At 43.3% G+C, this 19,506-nt stretch overlaps 2 protein-coding genes across 4 annotated transcripts in view; both read left to right on the top strand.

Annotated features, from left to right (window-relative positions):
- The window catches only part of mpz (myelin protein zero), a 36,362-nt gene extending 27,820 nt beyond the window's left edge, over positions 1–8,542 (top strand). The window contains exon 6 of one of the 3 annotated variants that reach the window (XM_061920970.1): positions 5,346–8,542. In XM_061920970.1, the coding sequence (XP_061776954.1) occupies positions 5,346–5,357 (12 nt within the window). In that variant the 3' untranslated portion in view covers positions 5,358–8,542. The other 2 variants (XM_061920968.1, XM_061920969.1) reach the window with 2 other exon arrangements.
- Positions 8,543–19,284: 10,742 nt separating this feature from the next.
- Positions 19,285–19,506, top strand: part of atp1a2a (ATPase Na+/K+ transporting subunit alpha 2a) — a 193,753-nt gene continuing 193,531 nt past the window's right edge. The window contains exon 1 of the mRNA XM_061920966.1: positions 19,285–19,441. Within this exon, the coding sequence (XP_061776950.1) occupies positions 19,430–19,441 (12 nt within the window). The 5' untranslated portion in view covers positions 19,285–19,429. The remainder of the gene's footprint in view (positions 19,442–19,506) is intronic.

Raw genomic sequence — 19,506 nt, 5'->3', positions numbered from 1 at the left:
CTTGGTCCCCATTCCAATTGATAACCAGTATGTGTGTGTGTGTATGTGTGTGTCTGTGTTTTTGTGGAGGCGGCGCGGGGGCTGACAGTGCATGTATGAATAAATAACGTTTAAAAATAAAAGCTGACATATGTGACAGCGGCGTCGTCACGGCAACCGAGCAGAGTCGACGAGAACACGCCCAACCGCTCTCTAACTTGATGAAATAATGCACGCCAGGAAGTGGGAGGCGGGGGTTGTGATGGTTTTTCGGAAGGGACACAGTTTGCCCTGGAACATAAACACGCACACACACTGCTGGAATGATAATTGAGGAGCTCTCATGCAGTATCGATCCCTCCCTCCCGCCTCACCTTTGACTCCCCCCCGCAGGCCTGGAGGAGCATCCGCCCGTCCCCTTCCCCTCCCCTTCCTGATTTCTTCTTCAGGTCATGTGATGTGCCAGACAGGAAATCAGTCTTCATCTTGGAGCGTTTCTCTCTTTTAGCACACGGCCGAGGAGAGTCCTCACTCCCCAATTCCTCCCCTCCCTCCCCTTTTCGCCACACTGGCGGGCGGGCCGGGCCCACGGTTCCGGACCGTGGTCGTGCACTGTCGTTAAGAGCAGCCTGCCGTGAGATGCGGCTTAGTAAGCAAGGCAATGGGGCGTGACAGGATGCGAGTGTGAGCGCCGGTCGTCAGACACATCTGGCCCACTGCTCCGCCGCCGCCGCCGCCTCTTCCTTCTGATCTCAGCCGAATTAAAGATGTTCTGAGGCAATCAGCAGGGGGTGATTAGAGGGAGGCTGAGTGGTGACCACCGGCACCGCGGTGTGCTCGCCAAGCTGATGCTGTCTGTCACTTGCTAAGATTTTGAACCAGTAGGCTTTTTTAGTGTCTGCATCATTGCATTTGTGTGTGTGTGTGTTCTGGCAATTCTGACTTAGTGGGGACATCGCTCTGTTTACACCTTTAGGGGACCTCTGACGGTATGGGGACAAAAAAAACAGGTCCCCTAATGGTAAACCTTTTTATATGATAGTTAGATCCATTCTGAAGATGCCTAAGTGATTTTTAAACTCTGGCCCATAAAACATGTTTACTGGTTAGTTTGAGCGTAAGACCTATGCACAGCAGCCCCCTAATCGGGCTGCAGCTGGTACTTCACTCGCTGCTCTGCTAATTCGAACTTTTTTTGTTGTTTTTTTAAATGATCCTCAGTAGTCACGTACAAATTTGTGTGCGTTATGCAAAATTATTTAAATTTGGTCCCCATAAACCCATATTAACATTTTTTTTCCCCAGGGTCCCCAGTTTGTATGATCAGCACATTACTTCATCAATCCAGAGATTTAAAGACGTGTATGAGCTAACTGGGCAGTGGCCATTTTACCTCTTTTTTTTTTTTTATGCCTCCGCAACCTGTAGAAGGTGTGGTCCTCACAAGTTCTGATCAAAAACTTGGTCCCCATTCCAAATGATAACCAGTATGTGTGTGTGTTTGTGAGTGAGTAGGGTGGGGTCACGTTGCGGGTCAACGACTCGGCGCACAATAATACACACCAGTGTGACCACGACCTCTTCTATGCTATGCCTTGTCCTTCCTCCTCTTCCTCTTCCTCTTCCTCTTCCTATGCTGTATTTCTGCACAGATGTTTTTTTTTCCATGTTGCGCTACAACGATGTGAGTTTTATTGCGCAGCCACAACATTACGTTCTGCCTTTTTCAAACATATTGAAGCACTGAGAGCTGTTTCTAATATTTCGAACCCCTGAAATTAACAAAACTGAATTGTCAAAAGGGAGCGTTGTTTTCTTTGTATAGATCAGGGGTGTCAAACTAATTTTTAGATGGGAGGGGGCCACATGGAAAATAATCTACTCCCAAATGGGTTGGATTGGTAAAAACGCGGTACGATAACTAAAAAATAAAGACAATTTCAGATTGTTTTCTGTGTTTAAAAAGAGAACAAGCACATTCTGAAAATGTACAAATCATGATGTTGTTTTTGTTTTTTACACTTACATGTTATGGTTAATAGTATTCTATCTTTATTTGTCGTTATTTATACTTTCTGAATAAATGCTGTGATAGTGTTCATCAGTCAAGTCATTGGGGTTGATTTTCAATATATCAAGATAAAAAAATAATACCAAAATCTAATAACAGGATGTTATTTATGTAGTTTGCTCATTTCCTCGACTGGAGCACTGGTTTATTTTATTTATTTACATATGTAGCATCATCTATAAAGATACAAAGAATTGCTATAGCGACATCTAGTGGAGACATTTAGAACTGCAGTTTCTTTCATTCAAAAATGTTGGCTTATTTTTATACTTAGCAAACTCATCCCGCGGGCCGGATAGAAACTTTTCGCGGGCTAGATCGGACCCGCGGGCCGTACGTTTGACACCCCTGGTATAAATGAATGTCTTGCATTGGATTGTGTACCTATTGAACCGTCCAGTCGATCAATAAGCTCACCCAATACGCCAGCGTGCACATAGTCTAAGTTAAACACACCTTCTCATTCAATAGCATGAAATATGTTTTTAAACTTCTACTGCAACTTTCGCATTGTTTTGCTAGCCGTCAAATTTATTCCCCAACCAAAAGGGGACGGCACTATATTATGACAATAAAGGAGATGCATTCATTATTACATTGAAAACGCTCTCTCTTTATTGGAGGAGTAAGAAGACTCACTGTTGCCCCATAGAGTTGTACAGTGAAACCTCGATTTACAAACCAAATTGGACCCCAAGCAGAGTTTGTAAAAAAAAAAAAAGTGTGTATATTGGAACAAATCTCTCCATAAGGAGCAATATAAACATAAGTACACATTTCAGTAGAAGTTTGTACAATTTGAACGCAATATAAAGCGCTATACAGTACTGTATGTCACACAAACATAACAAGGGGGTGAGGATAGACTTTCTATTCATTAACAAAGCAAAAACAACAAAAAGCGGAACTGTCCTCATTCCCAGCCGCTCAGCCGACACACACACACATATAGTGGTGCACTCACTTTTTGAAATCACAACGTTCCTAAACTCAAACAACCAGGTTGCTATAATGATTAGGAATAAAAATAAAAATCAATCCACTCTGCCTAGTTGTTTAATCTTCTCGGCGTGCAGTGTGAGAGAAGGGGAGGGGTGTAGGCAGTGTCGACAACGCTGTGGATACATCCTGAATGTTTCAAAACCACGCATCGGTTGTCCGTTGCCTTCTTTGGACTCATATTGAGCTAGCAAAACTAGAATTGTGGAAGAAACGTTGGTACACAAAGACAAAGTTCGTACAGCAAAGCATATTTTTGTAAGGTCTGTGGTTTGTAAATCCAGGTTTCCTGTTTTGCAAAAGTTTTACCATGAGGCACTGAAACAAACACTGCCTTGCTGTGGGTACATGACTATGTATGTATGTGTATATGTATGTATGTCTATATATATGTATGTGTATATGTATGTATGTGTTTATGTATGTATGTCTATATATATGTATGTGTATATGTATATACATATATGTATGTGTACAGTATATGTATGTATGTGTATATGTATGTATGTGTTTATGTATGTATGTCTATATATATGTATGTGTATATGTATATACATATATGTATGTGTACAGTATATGTATGTATGTGTATATGTATACATATATGAATGTGTGTATATGTATGTATATATGTATGTGTATATGTATATATATATGTCTGTGTATATGTATACATATATGAATGTGTGTATATGTATGTATATATGTATGTGTATATGTATATATATATGTCTGTGTATATGTATACATATATGAATGTGTATATGTATATACAGTATATGTATGTGTATATGTATATGTATGTACAATATGTATGTGTATATATATGTATGTATATGTATATATATATTTGTATGTGTATATATATGTATGTGTATATATGTATGTGTGTATATATATGTATATGTATATATATGAATGTGTATATTTATATATATGTATGTGTATATGTATGTGTATATATATATATATATGTATGTTTATATATTTATATATGTATGTGTGTATATATATATATATGTGTATGTGTGTGTGTATTAAATATATTTATATGTATGTATGTATATATATGTATGTATGTATGTGTGTGTATATATATATATATATATATATATATGTATATATGTATGTATGTGTGTATATATATATATATACTGTATATATATGTATGTATGTGTGTGTGTATACGTATATATATATATATATATATATATATATATATATATGTATATATGTATGTATGTGTGTGTGTATATGTATATGTGGTGTGTGTGTTGTTGATGACGTCACAGTTGTACGGAGCCCACCTGTCACTGTGTCCCATCCTAATGCATGGTTACCTTTTGTCACCCCCCCACCTCCGCCCCAATCCAGCTGTGGACACCGCCCCCCCTCACTCTTGCTCCTCGTCCCTAAAAGCGACCGTTTCTCCGCCCCCCCCCCTCCTCACATCCTCTTCGAATCAAATTTTTTAAATGTGTTTTTTTCCTCTCCCCTTTACAACAGCTCCGCCCGTCCCGCTAGACCCCCCCCTGAATCTCCCCCCACCAAAACCACCCCTACCCCCTTCGCACTCCTTTCCTCCTCGAGTGACTCTCCACCCCTGTTCTCCCCCCGGCCCCCTTCTCCCTTGCTTCCTCCGCAGGGCCCCGCGCCGCCCGCCGACCCCGCCAAGCTGAAGGCCTCGGAGAAGAAGAAGCAGGAGTCTCGCAAGGATAGGAAATAGGATACGGGGCGGGGCTGGGGCAGGCTCGCAGGCCGGCTGCTCCAGCCCCTGCGCCAGGCGGTGGCCAGGCCCCCGCCTGGGCGTGGCGTGGCCAGTAGGGCGGATAACGAGGAGGGCGGCGGCCGGGTGCTGATGACCATCGAGCTGGAGATGACCCGCCAGAACGGCGCGGAGGGGCCCGGCAAGGGGAGCGCCCGACCTCCAGGCCTCCTCTCTCGGCTCGCCAACCAGCTCTCCTTCAAATAGGCGGGGGTTGGGGGGGGGGCGGGGGTGTTGATGCAGGGGCCGCCACCTATAATAAATGAGTCCAATGGTATCTCATCGACTGTACACGCAGATTTATGGGCCCCCTGTCGCCATTATCTTGTCGACTGGTCGTTTGATAACACCTCCTCGCTTAACCCTCCCCCTCCACACCCCCACGAGTGTCCGATACGCATCATGACGCCACTCCTCCAATTCCCCCCGCCAACTCCCTATGCCAATGTTTTTAACTGCTGTCCTATCTCTTTGTCTCACTCCCCATCCCTTCTTCTTCTTCTTCTTCTTCTTCCTCTTCTTGTGCTCCAGATAAAGGTCTGACTCCTCCGTGACGCCTCCGCCTCTCTAGCCTGCTCAACGCCACCCCCTCCCCTTCTGCGCTCTGCCGCCATTACTCGCCATTATCTCTCTTCCTTTCAAGCAGGCTATAAGAGGAATAGTCCCGCTCCGTCGGTGGCAGCAGTGTCAAATAATTCCCCGTCGCCTCGCCGCCGCCGCCCCTTTATGCACTCGTCGGGCAAAGTGTAAAAAGTGTTTAAGGCCTAACTGCGCTCGTAACCTCCGCCAGAGGAGCCTTCTAGGCGTGCCTCGGGGTTTTCCTCAATCTTCTCCTCCCCCCCCTTTTTTTTTTTACGACTCAATCTGGCGCACATAGCGAGCCTCGACCGCACCTCCGCTAGAGAAATACGACGCCGGCTCGCAGCCGACGGGAGACGGCGGACGATCGGAGCTGCCGGCCGAACGCAGCTAATGGAGGTCGTTTTCCCCGGCTATTTCGGGCCTTACTGTAACAGCTGCGCATTTCTTGGAGGAGAGTGATCTTTAAGGGGGAGTGGGGGGGAGGGTGAGCGTGGAGTGGGGGCTGGCGACTGACGAGCGGGGATGACGTCACAGGCCAGAGGGCAGGCGGCGGACGCCCCTCTGGGATCTTACAGTAACGAAGGCGCCCTCTTCAGTTCTTGAAGGTCCTCTTTGTGTCTTCACCTTTTATCTCTTCCACTTCCTGTCGTCTGGCATTATTAGCCCACAGAAAAGTCCGCCACACAATCCACTCTGCTCGTTAAGCCGCTCCTTATCTGACCTCACAGCCCCGCCTCCCTCCCCTTCGTTGTCCTTCACCCCCCTACCCTCACCCTCGCAAGGCGCCATTTCAACCTCACCTTCCTTTTGAACTTTCTGTTTCCGCTGCGCTCAAATGCCGGTGCGCTCACCTCTGCCCCCTACTGGAAAAAACAAAACCCACCAGAGCGGGAAGCCTTTGACTGAAGAACCCCGTTCCGACCAATGGCGGAATGTCAGGAATCGTTGAGTTCCGGAAGAAAAACCATGCAGAACTGGCGCGGACGTCATTTTTGTCGAGTAGAAACACAAACGAGCTTGATTCCTTTTCGTTATCGTCGTGGACAGCGATATTTTCTTTTAAAATGGTAAATTCTTGTATAGCGCTTCTCTACCTACAAGGTACTCAAAGCGCTTTGACACCATTTCCACATTCACCCATTCATTCACACACTGATAGCGATGCAAAGCGCTAACCGCGACCCATCAGGAGCAAGGGTGAAGTGTCTTGCTCGAGAACACGACGGACGTGACTGGGTTGGTAGAAGCTGGGGATCGAACCACCGACCCTCTGGTTGCTGGCACGGCCGCTCCCACAACCCGCACCGCGCCATTTCAACCTCAGCTTCCTTTTGACCTTTCTGTTTCCGCTGCCTCAAATGCCAAAGCGCTCACCTCTGCCCCCTACTGGAAGAAACAAAACACACCAGGGCGGGAAGCCTTTGACGAGGGTCCCTCCTGACTGACCAATGGCGGAATGTTAGGAATCGTTGAGTCCCGAAAGAAAAACCATGCAGAATAAGCGCGGACATCATTTTTGTCGAGTAGAAACACAAACTAGCTTGATTCCTTTTCGTTATCGTCGTGGTCCGCGGTATTTTCTTTTAAAAACGGTAAATACCTTTCTACCTTCAAAGTAGTCAAAGCGCTTTGATGCTATTTCCACATTCACCCATTCATTCACACACTGATAGCGGGGAGCTGCCATGCAAGACGCTGACCGCGACCCATCAGGAGCAATGGTGAAGCTTGAGAACACGACGGACGTGACTGGGTTGGTTAGAAGCTGGGGATCGAACCAGGAACCCTCGGGTTGATGGCACGGCCGCTTTCCCAACCCACGCCACGCTGTCCCCAAACGAGAATTGTTCTGACTTGTGTCGGAACCCTTCAGAAACCTGGACAATTGAAAACCGAACTATGCTTTTTGGTGGAAACTTGGTCAAGCTAAGCTTAATGTAAAACAACAAAGCGACAAAACAAAAGTAGCTGACCCGAATAAAGATTAAAAATAAATAAACACGTTTTACAAGATGGAGGGTGGAGGTGGGACTAAGATCGGACATTCGTCTGCACACTTCCCTTGTCACGGTGCTCCCCCCCTCCCCCCAACGTTCACCACGAGCCACAGACGGATGGCGATCGGGGTGGACGGCCGAGACTTGAATGTTCCTTTCTAGTTCCCTAGCAGGAGGCGCTACGAGACGTCGTAACTGGAGATGTTTCTTTGACTTTTCACCCGGGCCTCGTTTTTATGGACACCACTTGTTCGAGAACGCTCCATGCTTGGCTTACCGAGCGTAGTCCAGAACCTCATCATTCATTTGGTCCTATGAACTGTCGCACCACCCTGATAGGACTTTCTAGAGCAGGGATATTCAAATTTTTGGGGGGCGGGTTCCACATTTCTATAAACCTAAGGACCAAGGGACCTTAGGTTTTTTTAACTGAATTCTCGGTCCACCAGTTGAATAGCCTAAATGATGAAAAAGAGAGGACCTAAAACGTAATTTTGAGGAACAACACCAGTATAACTAAAGATGAACAAACAGCTACTGACTGCATCTCAACACCTTCGTTACGTAAATCACGTTCCGAAAAAAAATGTGCACCTGCCAAAAATGAGAGGATGCCCTGAGGAATGTCATTCACAAGTTTGAAACCCAGTGTTCTTTGTTTACTAGCAAAGTTGGATCTGCCAATGTGTTCATAGTGGTCCGAGTTCCTCTGTATAAAACGAGTACTCTAGTGTTTTTAGGGGTTTATTGCAAAAAAGTTTGAATTCTAAGTTTTGAGCTGAACTAATATAGTCCTGAGCCGCCAGTTGAATAACCCTGTTCTAGATCCATCAGCACAGTATGAATTATTCCCAACATACATGAACATATGTAATTGCGTCCATGGAAACCGGACCTGTCCTGTATTTTAGCTTTAGCCCTCCAGCTAACAAATGAGAATGTTCACGCTAATTCCATTAAAACTTGTTTTCTTTGAATGTTTTATGAGCTGTGTTAAATAGCAATGTAACATTGACCCTCATTTGAAATTTGACTGGAGCTTCTGTTATGATTATTATTATTTTGACCTTTGTTTTAATGCTTGTCGTCATTCTTAATGGATGTGTAATATTATTGTAAAAAGAACGTGAATAAACATTTAAGTCTTGAGACACACGAGTGCACTTTGTTCCTCGTATGGTTCAAAATAAATCTATCTTTGAAATGTTATTTTAAAGGCATCAACACAACAGCAGCTTATTAAATGCTAAACTTTCCTTTTCTTTTTTTATTTGGAAAGACTGATTTTAAGCCTGTTGCGTCCGACCAGTCTTCCTCTCAGGGAATATAACACACTTGTCAATCCCAAATTCTTTCAGATGACGTATACGTTGAGTAAGAAGGACAACAGAGAAAGAATAGCAATATTACCAAATTTTACTAAACCTTTAGGAGACCAGCCCTTACAATGCGTTAATAGCATTATTAAGAAACGGTCTGAAAATCAAACGGAAAGAGTCAGCTTATTTAGTACGAAACAGCCCATTTTGTCCAGAAATAGTCTTTTTGTTCTAAACCGATAAGGACTCCTCCACAAAAAGGGAGTATATAATACCCCACGCGGACATTCCAGGCCTTCAAGGTGAAACACAGAGTTCACTAACGATCATAAGGTAAAAAACACAAAGTATACTCATGGGGAAATATGAGCTGCTTCAAACATGATTATGGACAAAGAAAGAACTCTTAAAAATATATATGCATTCTCCATAAGCCACACCCACTTTTTGTACACACACGTGTCAAAAGAACTTATCATTTTTGTTTCTAGTTTGTATTTTTTCCCTCTTTGTCTTCTACCCCTGTAAATAAAATAGTAATATAAAAAAAGCAGACTGAAAACATCAGGAATACAATTTTCAATGATCACATTTGCATGGTCACCTGGGCAGAATTCCATCCTTTGTGCCCTTCCAACTCCGGATTTGAACACCGGTTTGTGTTTCCTTGGCAACTTGAGGCAGAGGGATGTGCTGCCTCACACACTGAGGAACGGATAGGGAGAGTCGTCGAAAACGACACCACTCTTTGGGAATAAAACCTAAGCTTTCTTCCCACCTCCAAAGTCATGCACCTGCTGGGGTTAGGCCAGGGGTGTCAAAGTTGAGGCCGGCGGGCCCGATCAGGTTTTATCCGGCCCGCGGAATGAGTTTGCTAAGTATAAAAATTAGCCAAAATTTTTGAATGAAAGAAATTGCTGTTCTAAATGTGTCCACTAGATGTCGCAATAGCAATTGTTTATAACTTTGTAAAGAAAAAATAAAACATGTTAGTGCACCAGTTGAGGAAAATGAGCAAATTACATCAATAACATCCTCTATTTTGATTTTGTTATCTTGATAGATTGAAAATTAACACCCATGAGTTGAATGATGAACGTTATCACATCATTTATTCAGAAAGTATAAATAACGACAAATAAAGATAGAATACTATTAACCACAACATGTAAGTCCATCCATCCATTTTCTACCGCTCGTTCCCTTTTGGGGGCGCTGGCGCCTATCTCAGCTACAATCGGGCGGAAGGCGGTGTACACTCTGGACAAGTCGCCACCTCATCGCAGGGCCAACATGTAAGCGTAAACAAAGCAAAACACCATTATTATTTGTATAGTTTCAGAATGTGCTTGTTCTATTTTTAAACAAAGAAAACAATCTGAAGTTGTCTTTGTCATGATATGTGGTCTGGATCATGTTTTTTATTTTCAATCTAAGATTCCTTCGGTTCCTGATTTTTTGTGCACCCTTGTTTGTTTTGGTTACCATGGTTACTTATTATTTCCACCTGCTTCTGATTAGTGTTCACCCGCTCACCTGCTGCCTGAGCACTAATCAGAGGCATTATTTAAACCTGCATTTTCCTCCAGTGAGTGCTGGAGTATTGTTTGCTGTATGCTGTGGACTGCCTTTTTTTTGGAAGCTGAGAGCTATTTCCTGGATCCCGACTGCTGTCCCTGTTTGCTGTTTCCTGGTTTCTGGTTTGTGTTTTAGCTTGCCTTTTCTTTTTTTGAACATTAAAACCATGTTTTCATTTTCCAAGCCTGTCATCTCTGCATCTTGGGGTTCGTTACCAACCCCACCTGGCAGGACGAGTTTGCTCAGTATAAAAATGGGCTGAAATATTTGAATGAAAGAAACTGCTGTTCTAAATGTGTCCACTAGATGTCGCAATAGCAATTCTTTGTATCTTTGTAGATGCTAAATATATTAAAAAAAAATAAACCACGTTAGTGCACCAGTCAAGGAAAATAAGCAAACTACATCAATAACATCCTGTAATTTGATTTTTATATTATTTTTTTCATCATGATCGATTGAAAATGAACACCAATGAGTTGATTGATGAACATTATCGCATCATTTATTCAGAAAATATATATAACGACAATTAAAGATAGAATACTATTAACCACAGCATAAATGACCACCCCCTTAAAATGCTTCAAAGTCCAAGTTAAAGCTATGCTATGCCAAGCGAAAGCCATTTATCAACAACATCCAGAAACTCCAATCTGTAATTTGACCCCCTTAACATGCTTCAAAACTCACCAAATTTTACACACACATCAGGAATGGTGAAAATTGCAATCCAATAAAAAACAAACCCCAACAATGAAAATTGGGTTCTAGCGCCCCCTAAGAAAAAAAACTGACAAAACTGCTTGTAAATTCTGTTAGGAATGTCGTAGAGTGACGAAACAAAAACTTCTATGTAGGTCTGGCTAAGATCGGGACTCGGGTCACGGCGGCAGCGGCCAAAGGCGGACCCGACCAACGCTGCTTGCAGCTTTAATTGTAGATGATACTACATATGTAAAAAAATAAACCACATGTTAGTGCACCAGTCAAGGAAAGTAAGCAAACTACATCAATAACATCCTGTAATTTGATTTTTATATTATTTTTTTCATCATGATAGCTCGTAAATGAACACCAATGAGTTGATTGATGAACATTATCACATCATTTATCCAGAAAATATATATTACGTCAAATAAAGATAGAATACTATTAACCACATGTAAGTAAATAAATAAAAATAAATAAAATTAAGATTTGTCCATTTTCTTGTTCTATTTTTAAACAAAGAAAACAATCTCAAGTTGTCTTTATTTTTGAGTTATCATGCCAGGATTTTACCAGTCCTGCGCACTTGGGAGTAGATTTTTCTCCATGTGGCCCCCCCATCTAAAATGAGTTTGACACCCAACCCCCTCCTACGCCATCCCGTGAGTGACAAGCGGTAGAATATGGATGATATTTATTTTATTGTGCAACTTAATTAGATCAACAGTTTTTTTCCACCACACCTTCTGGCGACGTGGATGCAGAAATTATCATTGCAACTCACCTTAAACTGCATTTCTTTTTGCACGTTGAAACACAAATCTTCAGTTAATAATCAATACTTCACAAGAAATCAAGCGAAAGCAGTATTTTATCTAAGGAGAACGTGAGTTTGTGAGTGAGAACCACACTGGTGGCGCCTTATTGACGACACTAGTGGAAGTATGTTTTACAGGGAGCGCGGAAAGTAGCCAGTGGTGTGAAAATATGCATCGCTGGTGTCACGGTGGCACCTGCGGCATCTGCTGTGTGGGCCCGCCGGCGCTGCCCGGCTCGCCGTATGCTGGTCGACACGCGGCAGCTGATATCAGCTGCTCTCGAGCACGCACAAATAAACTTGTCGGCATGTTTGAGACCCACTGTGGTAAAAGAAAAAACAAAAAAAAACCTGTAAATTTGGACAGGTTGTAGAAGTGCATTTATAATGTTTTAGCTGCATTTAAAATGTGTTTAGGTGTGGTAAGTGACCCCCTCAGTCGCCTTTGACATTTTCTGGTCTTTGAGGAAATGGATGTTGTCAACCTGGCAAGTCACTCCTCTGACACCTGGTTCTATTGATTAAATTTGAGCACTTCTGGTTTCTGTCAGCTTCAAACACTGATGACATCTATTAAACAAGACAAGAAGCAAGGAATTGAACAGAGACGTAATCAAATTTGGCTCAATTGAGGAGAGACGTCTGGGCTGTACTTAATAGTTCCTCAGGAAACTTGCAAGTCACTCCTCTGACACCTGGTTCCATTGATTCAATTTGAGCGCTTGTGGTTTCTGTCGGCTTCAAACACTGATGACATCTATTAAACAAGACAAGAAGCAAGGAATTGAACAGAGACGTAATCAAATTTGGCTCAATTGAGGAGAGACGTCTGGGCTGTACTCAATAGTTCCTCAGGAACCTTGCAAGTCACTCCTCTGACACCTGGTTCTATTGATTTAAATTTGAGCGCTTCTGGTTTCTGTCAGCTTCAAACACTGATGACATCTATTAAACAAGACAAGAAGCAAGGAATTAAACAGAGACATAATCCAATTTGGCTCAATTGAGGAGAGACGTCTGGGCTGTACTCAATAGTTCCTCGGGAACCTGGCAAGTAACTCCTCTGACACCTGGTTCTATTGATTCAATTTGAGCGCTTCTGGTTTCTGTCAGCTTCAAACACTGATGACATCTATCAAACAAGACAAGAAGCAAGGAATTGAACAGAGACGTAATCAAATTTTGCTCAATTGAGGAGAGACGTCTGGGCTGTACTTAATAGTTCCTCAGGAAACTTGCAAGTCACTCCTCCTACACCTGGTTCTATTGATTCAATTTGAGCGCTTCTGGTTTCTGTCCGCTTCAAACACTGATGACATCTATTAAACAAGACAAGAAGCTAGGAATTAAACAGAGACATAATCAAATTTGGCTCAATTGAGGAGAGACGTCTGGGCTGTACTCAATAGTTCCTCAGGAACCTTGCAAGTCACTCCTCTGACACCTGGTTCTATTGATTAAATTTGAGCGCTTCTGGTTTCTGTCAGCTTCAAACACTGATGACATCTATTAAACAAGACAAGAAGCAAGGAATTGAACAGAGACGTAATCAAATTTGGCTCAATTGAGGAGAGACGTCTGGGCTGTACTTAATAGTTCCTCAGGAAACTTGCAAGTCACTCCTCTGACACCTGGTTCTATTGATTCAATTTGAGCGCTTCTGGTTTCTGTCCGCTTCAAACACTGATGACATCTATTAAACATGACAAGAAGCAAGGAATTAAACGGAGACATAATCCAATTTGGCTCAATTGAGGAGAGACGTCTGGGCTGTATTCAATAGTTCCTCAGGAACCTTGCAAGTCACTCCTCTGACACCTGGTTCCATTGATTCTATTTGAGCGCTTCTGGTTTCTGTCCGCTTCAAACACTGATGACATCTATTAAACAAGACAAGAAGCAATGATTTGAACAGAGACGTAATCAAATTTGGCTCAATTGAGGAGAGACGTCTGGGCTGTACTCAATAGTTCCTCAGGAACCTGGCAAGTAACTCCTCTGACACCTGGTTCCATTGATTCAATTTGAGCGCTTGTGGTTTCTGTCGGCTTCAAACACTGATGACATCTATTAAACAAGACAAGAAGCAAGGAATTGAACAGAGACGTAATCAAATTTGGCTTAATTGAGGAGAGACGTCTGGGCTGTACTCAATAGTTCCTCAGGAACATTGCAAATCACTCCTCCTACACCTGGTTCTATTGATTCAATTTGTGCGCTTCTGGTTTCTGTCCGCTTCAAACACTGATGACATCTATTAAACAAGACAAGAAGCTAGGAATTAAACAGAGACATAATCAAATTTAGCTCAATTGAGGAGAGACGTCTGGGCTGTACTCAATAGTTCCTCAGGAACCTTGCAAGTCACTCCTCCGACACCTGGTTCTATTGATTCAATTTGAGCGCTTCTGGTTTCTGTCAGCTTCAAACACTGATGACATCTATTAAACAAGACAAGAAGCAAGGAATTAAACGGAGACGTACTCTTTGTACTGTCACGTCTGGGTCGTTCCTCCAATGCAACACGGACACTCCGGACGAAAATGTAAAGATAGGATATGATTTGATAAATAATACACCGTATCAAACAGACAGGAACACAAACAAAAGAAAAGCATGCCGAACGCACAGGAAGCTAAGGCAACAACTTAGCACAGAGTGTAGAACAGGAATACGTGACTGTTGCTTACCGCAAACAAGGAAGCCAGGACGAGTGATCAAAAATGCAGGTGTGTCCCAAAAAAGCTGAGGCAGGTGAAAATCATAAGTAACCATAGTCACAAAACAAACAAGGAAGTGCAACCAGGAACTAAAGAAGTCCAAAACTAACAGAACATAACTAAACTGAACATGATCCGGACCACAGATCAGGACATGTACTGTGTCCCATCACTCTCTGACGTAAGATTGTACGCCTCCTCTTTTATTTGGACTTTCCCTGATGACATGACAACAGCCGTTTCTAAGGGAGTGGGGTCATAAACAGATGTCGCCTTTGGTTACAAAACAGTTCAAAGAAAAGTTTGGTTTAAAGAAAATGTCGTAAACAGCCGTTGCCCTCGGTCACAAAACAGTTCAAAGAAAAGGTTCCTGGAGCAGGGGGGTCAGGCCCTGCCTCCTCGCCGCTTTGTAGATCTCTGGTCAAGACAAAATCAATAAATTTTTATTCATATAGCCCTAAATCACAAGTGTCTCAAAGGGCTGCACAAGCCACAACGACATCCATGGTATAGATCAATCAATCAATCAATCAATGTTTATTTATATAGCCCTAATTCACAAGTGTCTCAAAGGGCTGCACAAGCCACAACAACATCCGCGGATCAGCGCCCACATAAGGGCAAGGAAAAACTCACAACCCAGTGGGACATCGATGAGAATGACTATGAGAAACCTTGGAGAGGACCGCAAATGTGGGAGAATGACTATGAGAAACCTAGATCCCACATAAGGGCAAGGAAAAACTCACCCAGTGGGACGTCGGTGACAATGACTATGAGAAACCTTGGAGAGGACCGACGTTGTGGGCAACCCCCCTTCACCCCCACTTCTAGGGGAGACCGAAAGCAATGGATGTCGAGCGGGTCTAACATGATATTGTGAAAGTCCAGTCCATAGTGGATTCAACATAACAGTGAGAGTCCAGTCCATAGTGGATCCAATATAGTAGCGAGAGTCCCGTCCATAGTGGAGCCAGCAGGAGACCATCCCAAGCGGAGATGGGTCAGCAGCACAGAAATGTACCCAACCGATGCACAGGTGAGCGGTCCATCCCGGGTCCCGACTCTGGACAGCCAGTACTTCATCCATGGCCACCGGACCTGTGTCCCCCCTAAACCCCCCTCCACAAGGGAGTGGGTGGCAGAAGAGAAAAGAAAAGAAACGGCAGATCAACTGGTCAAAAAAAAGGGGGTCTATTTAAAGGCTAGATTATACAAATGAGTTTTAAGTCTTTCTGTGGATTACAATACATCAAAGAAACCGACACCATCATGTCGCTTGTCATCCTACACAGTGGAGTTTGACAACCCTTTTGATTAGTAAGATCAAAGACAGCTTTTGCCTGCTCGCCGGGAACTCATTGAAACACCAAGTTTTCTGATAACTTCGATACAATTATTCTGACAGTTATAAATGATAAATGGGTTGTACTTGTATAGCGCTTTTCTACCTTCAAGGTACTCAAAGCGCTTTGACACTACTTCCACATTCACACACACTGATGGAGGGAGCTGCCATGCAAGGCGCCAACCTGCACCCATCAGGAGCAAGGGTGAAGTGTCTTGCTCAGGACACAACGGACATGACGTAGTTGGTACTAGGTGGGGATTGAACCAGGGACCCTGGGGTTGTGCACGGCCACTCCTTTTCACTGCGCCACGCCGTCCCAAGTAACATATGTTTAATGTAACCTAAGATTTTTTGTGTGAAAATAAAGCCAATAATGCCATTTTTTGTGGTGCCCTTCTTTTGTAAAAGTATCAAAATACATTTTAGTAGCAGTACCAAAATATTGGTATCGGGTCAACTCAAGATGCAAGCCAACAAAATACTTTTTTTTTTAACTTATATCCAATATCGGAGCATTAACAACATACAGTATTAGTTCCCGTAGTAATCAATTTTTTTTCCGGGACATCCAGTCATTGTCTACCGCTTGTCCTTTTTGGGGGTCGGTGGGAGGTGCAGGAGCCTATCTCAGCTGCATTCGGGCGGGAAGGCGGGGTAGACCCTGGACAAGTCGCCACCTCATCACAGGGCCAACACAGATAGACCATCCAGTCCGTTTTCATTAGGGTCGCGGGTAAGCTGGAGGCTATCCCAGCTGACTTCAGGTGTTATTGCAAAGTAATATAATAATTATTACCTTAAAAAAAATGTGTTATGTGGAAACACACCCCCGGAAGTTTCTTCAGTGCAGTCATAGGATTTCAGTCAAGAGGGCCCCCCTTCCATCAATCAATCAATCAAAGTTTATTTGTACAGCCCTTAATCACAAGTGTCTCAAATGGCTGCTCAAGCCACGAAAGCTCAGATCCCACGTCAGGGCAAGAAACAACTCAACCCAATGGAATACAACGAGAAACCTTGGAGGGGGATCGCAGATGTTTACACAAATTGAATTCTGTCTCTGTTTAATTCCTTGCTTCTTGTCTTGTTTGATAGATGTCATCAGTGTTTGAAGCTGACGTTTAGTAAACATAATTGCCTTGTTTTTAATGAATACCAAGGCCTACTATGGTACTTGAATGTGAAAAATTTGGGAATGTTATATAAAGAAAGTAGGTGGGTCCGGGTGTGGGGGGCGGGGGCTCCTTATTGCCACGGTAATTTCTGCATGCCTGCTTCCATGTTATGGCATGTTGTTTTCTGAAGTGTGTGTGTGTGTGTGTGTGTGTGTGTGTAGGGCAGGGGTGTCAAACTCATTTTAGATGGGGGGGGCCACATGGAGAAAAATCTACTCCCAAGTGGGCCGGACTGATAAAATCACGGCACGATAACTTAAAAGTAAAGACCACTTCAGATCTTTGTTTAAAAATAGAAAAAGCACAATTTGAAAATGCCCAAATCATAATGTTGTTGTTTTTTTTACACTTACATGTTGCAGTTAATAGTATTCCATCTTAATTTGTCGTTATTTATGTTTTCTGAATAAACGACGTGATAATGTTCATCAGTCAACTCATCCATCAAGATAAATTACAGAATGTTATTTATGTGGTTTGCTCATTTTCCTCGACTGATGTACTGACATCACGTGGTTTATTTTGTACATATGGAGCGTCATCTACAAAGATACAAAGAATTGCTATTGTGACATCTAGTGGACACATTTAGAACAGCAGTTTTTTTTTGTTTTTTTTTATTTATTTTATTAAAGGCCTACTGAAACCCACTACTACCCACCACGCAGTCTGATAGTTTATATATCAATGATGAAATATTAACATTGCAACACATACCAATACGGCCTTTTTAGTTTACTAAATTGCAATTTTAAATTTCCCGCGTAGTGTCCTGTTGAAAACGTCGCGGTATGATGACGCGCGCGTTTGACGTCTCGGGTTGTAGCGGATATTATTTTCCAGCCTGATCCAAGCTATAAGTAGTCTGCTTTAATCGCATAATTAAACAGTATTCTGGACATCTGTGTTGCTGAATCGTTTGCAACTTGTTCAATTAATAATGGAGAAGTCAAAGTAGGAAGATGGAGGTGGGAAGATTTTAGCCTTTAGCCACACAAACACACGGTGTTTCTTTGTTTAAAATTCCCGAAGGCGAAGCTTTACCATGGATCAGAGCGGTCAAGCGAACATGGATCCCGACCACATGTCAACTGGCAGGTTTTGGTGAGAAAATTGTGGTAATAAGTCGGCTCTTACCGGAGACATCAGCGGAGCTTCCGTCCTGCTGCAGCTGCGTGACTTCCCTCAGAGACTCTGGCCGTCCGTGGCCACTCCCCTCTGACTTTCACGTACTATTTAATCTCACTAAAACACTAGCAACACAATAAGCAGATAAGGGATTTTCCAGAATTATCCTAGTAAATGTGTCTAATAACATCTGAATCGCTCCCACTGCAATCGCCTTTTTTTTCTTTCTAGTCCTTCACTCTAAATTTCCTCATCCACGAATCTTTCAGCGTCGCTCAAATAAATGGGGAAATTCTCGCTTTCTCGGTCCGAATAGCTCTAGCTGCTGCTGGCTATGATTAATAAATAAATAAATAAATGGGTTGTACTTGTATAGCGCTTTTCTACCTTCAAGGTACTCAAAGCGCTTTGACACTACTTCCACATTTACCCATTCACACACACATTCACACACTGATGGAGGGAGCTGCCATGCAAGGCGCCAACCAGCACCCATCAGGAGCAAGGGTGAAGTATCTTGCTCAGGACACAACGGACGTGACAAGGTTGGTACTAGGTGGGAATTGAACCAGGGACCCTCGGGTTGCGCACGGCCACTCTTCCACTGCGCCACGCCGTCCCTAAACAATGTGCGGATGTGAGGAGCCCTACAATCCGTGACGTCCCAGCACATCGTCTACTACTTCCGGTAAAGGCAAGCCTTTTTTTTATTAGCGACCAAAAGTTGCGAACTTTATCGTCCTTTAATCCTTTCAGCAAAAATATGGCAATATCGTAAAATGATCAAGTATGACACATAAAATAGACCTGCTATCCCCGTTTAAATAAGAAAATCTCATTTCAGTAGGCCTTTAAAGCATTTCAGGTACATTTTTATACTTAGTAAACTCTGCCCCCGGGCCAGATAAAACCTGTTCACGGGCCTGATACGGCCCCCGGGCCGTAGGTTTGACACCCCCGCTGTATGGGCTTTTTTGAACAGGTGGAGGTATATGTCACCCCCCCTTGGGAGTGATGAGATTCATGTTACCCTCACATGCCGGAGGGGCTAACTGTGTGTGTGTGTGTGTGTGTGTGTGTGTGTGTGTGTGTGTGTGTGTGTGTTTCCAGGCCCCCCCCCAAAAAAGCAACAAGTGTCTCCCACACGTGGTGGTGGTCAATGTCAGACGTGGGTCTCAGCCGTGTGCCCTTGTTGTCTTCCTTCACGTCCTGACCTGCCGTCTTGTGGATATCCAACATGGGCGGAGGGGTGAGTGCTTGTCTATATTTTTTGATTTCACGTCATTATTTGTCAAATAAACAAGCAGGAGGGGT

Source organism: Nerophis ophidion, linkage group LG14 (assembly GCF_033978795.1).
Source record: "Nerophis ophidion isolate RoL-2023_Sa linkage group LG14, RoL_Noph_v1.0, whole genome shotgun sequence".
NCBI classification, from domain to species: domain Eukaryota; kingdom Metazoa; phylum Chordata; class Actinopteri; order Syngnathiformes; family Syngnathidae; genus Nerophis; species Nerophis ophidion.
The sequence above is the reverse complement of the archived record's forward strand: the minus strand, read 5'-3'. Positions and strand labels throughout refer to the sequence as shown.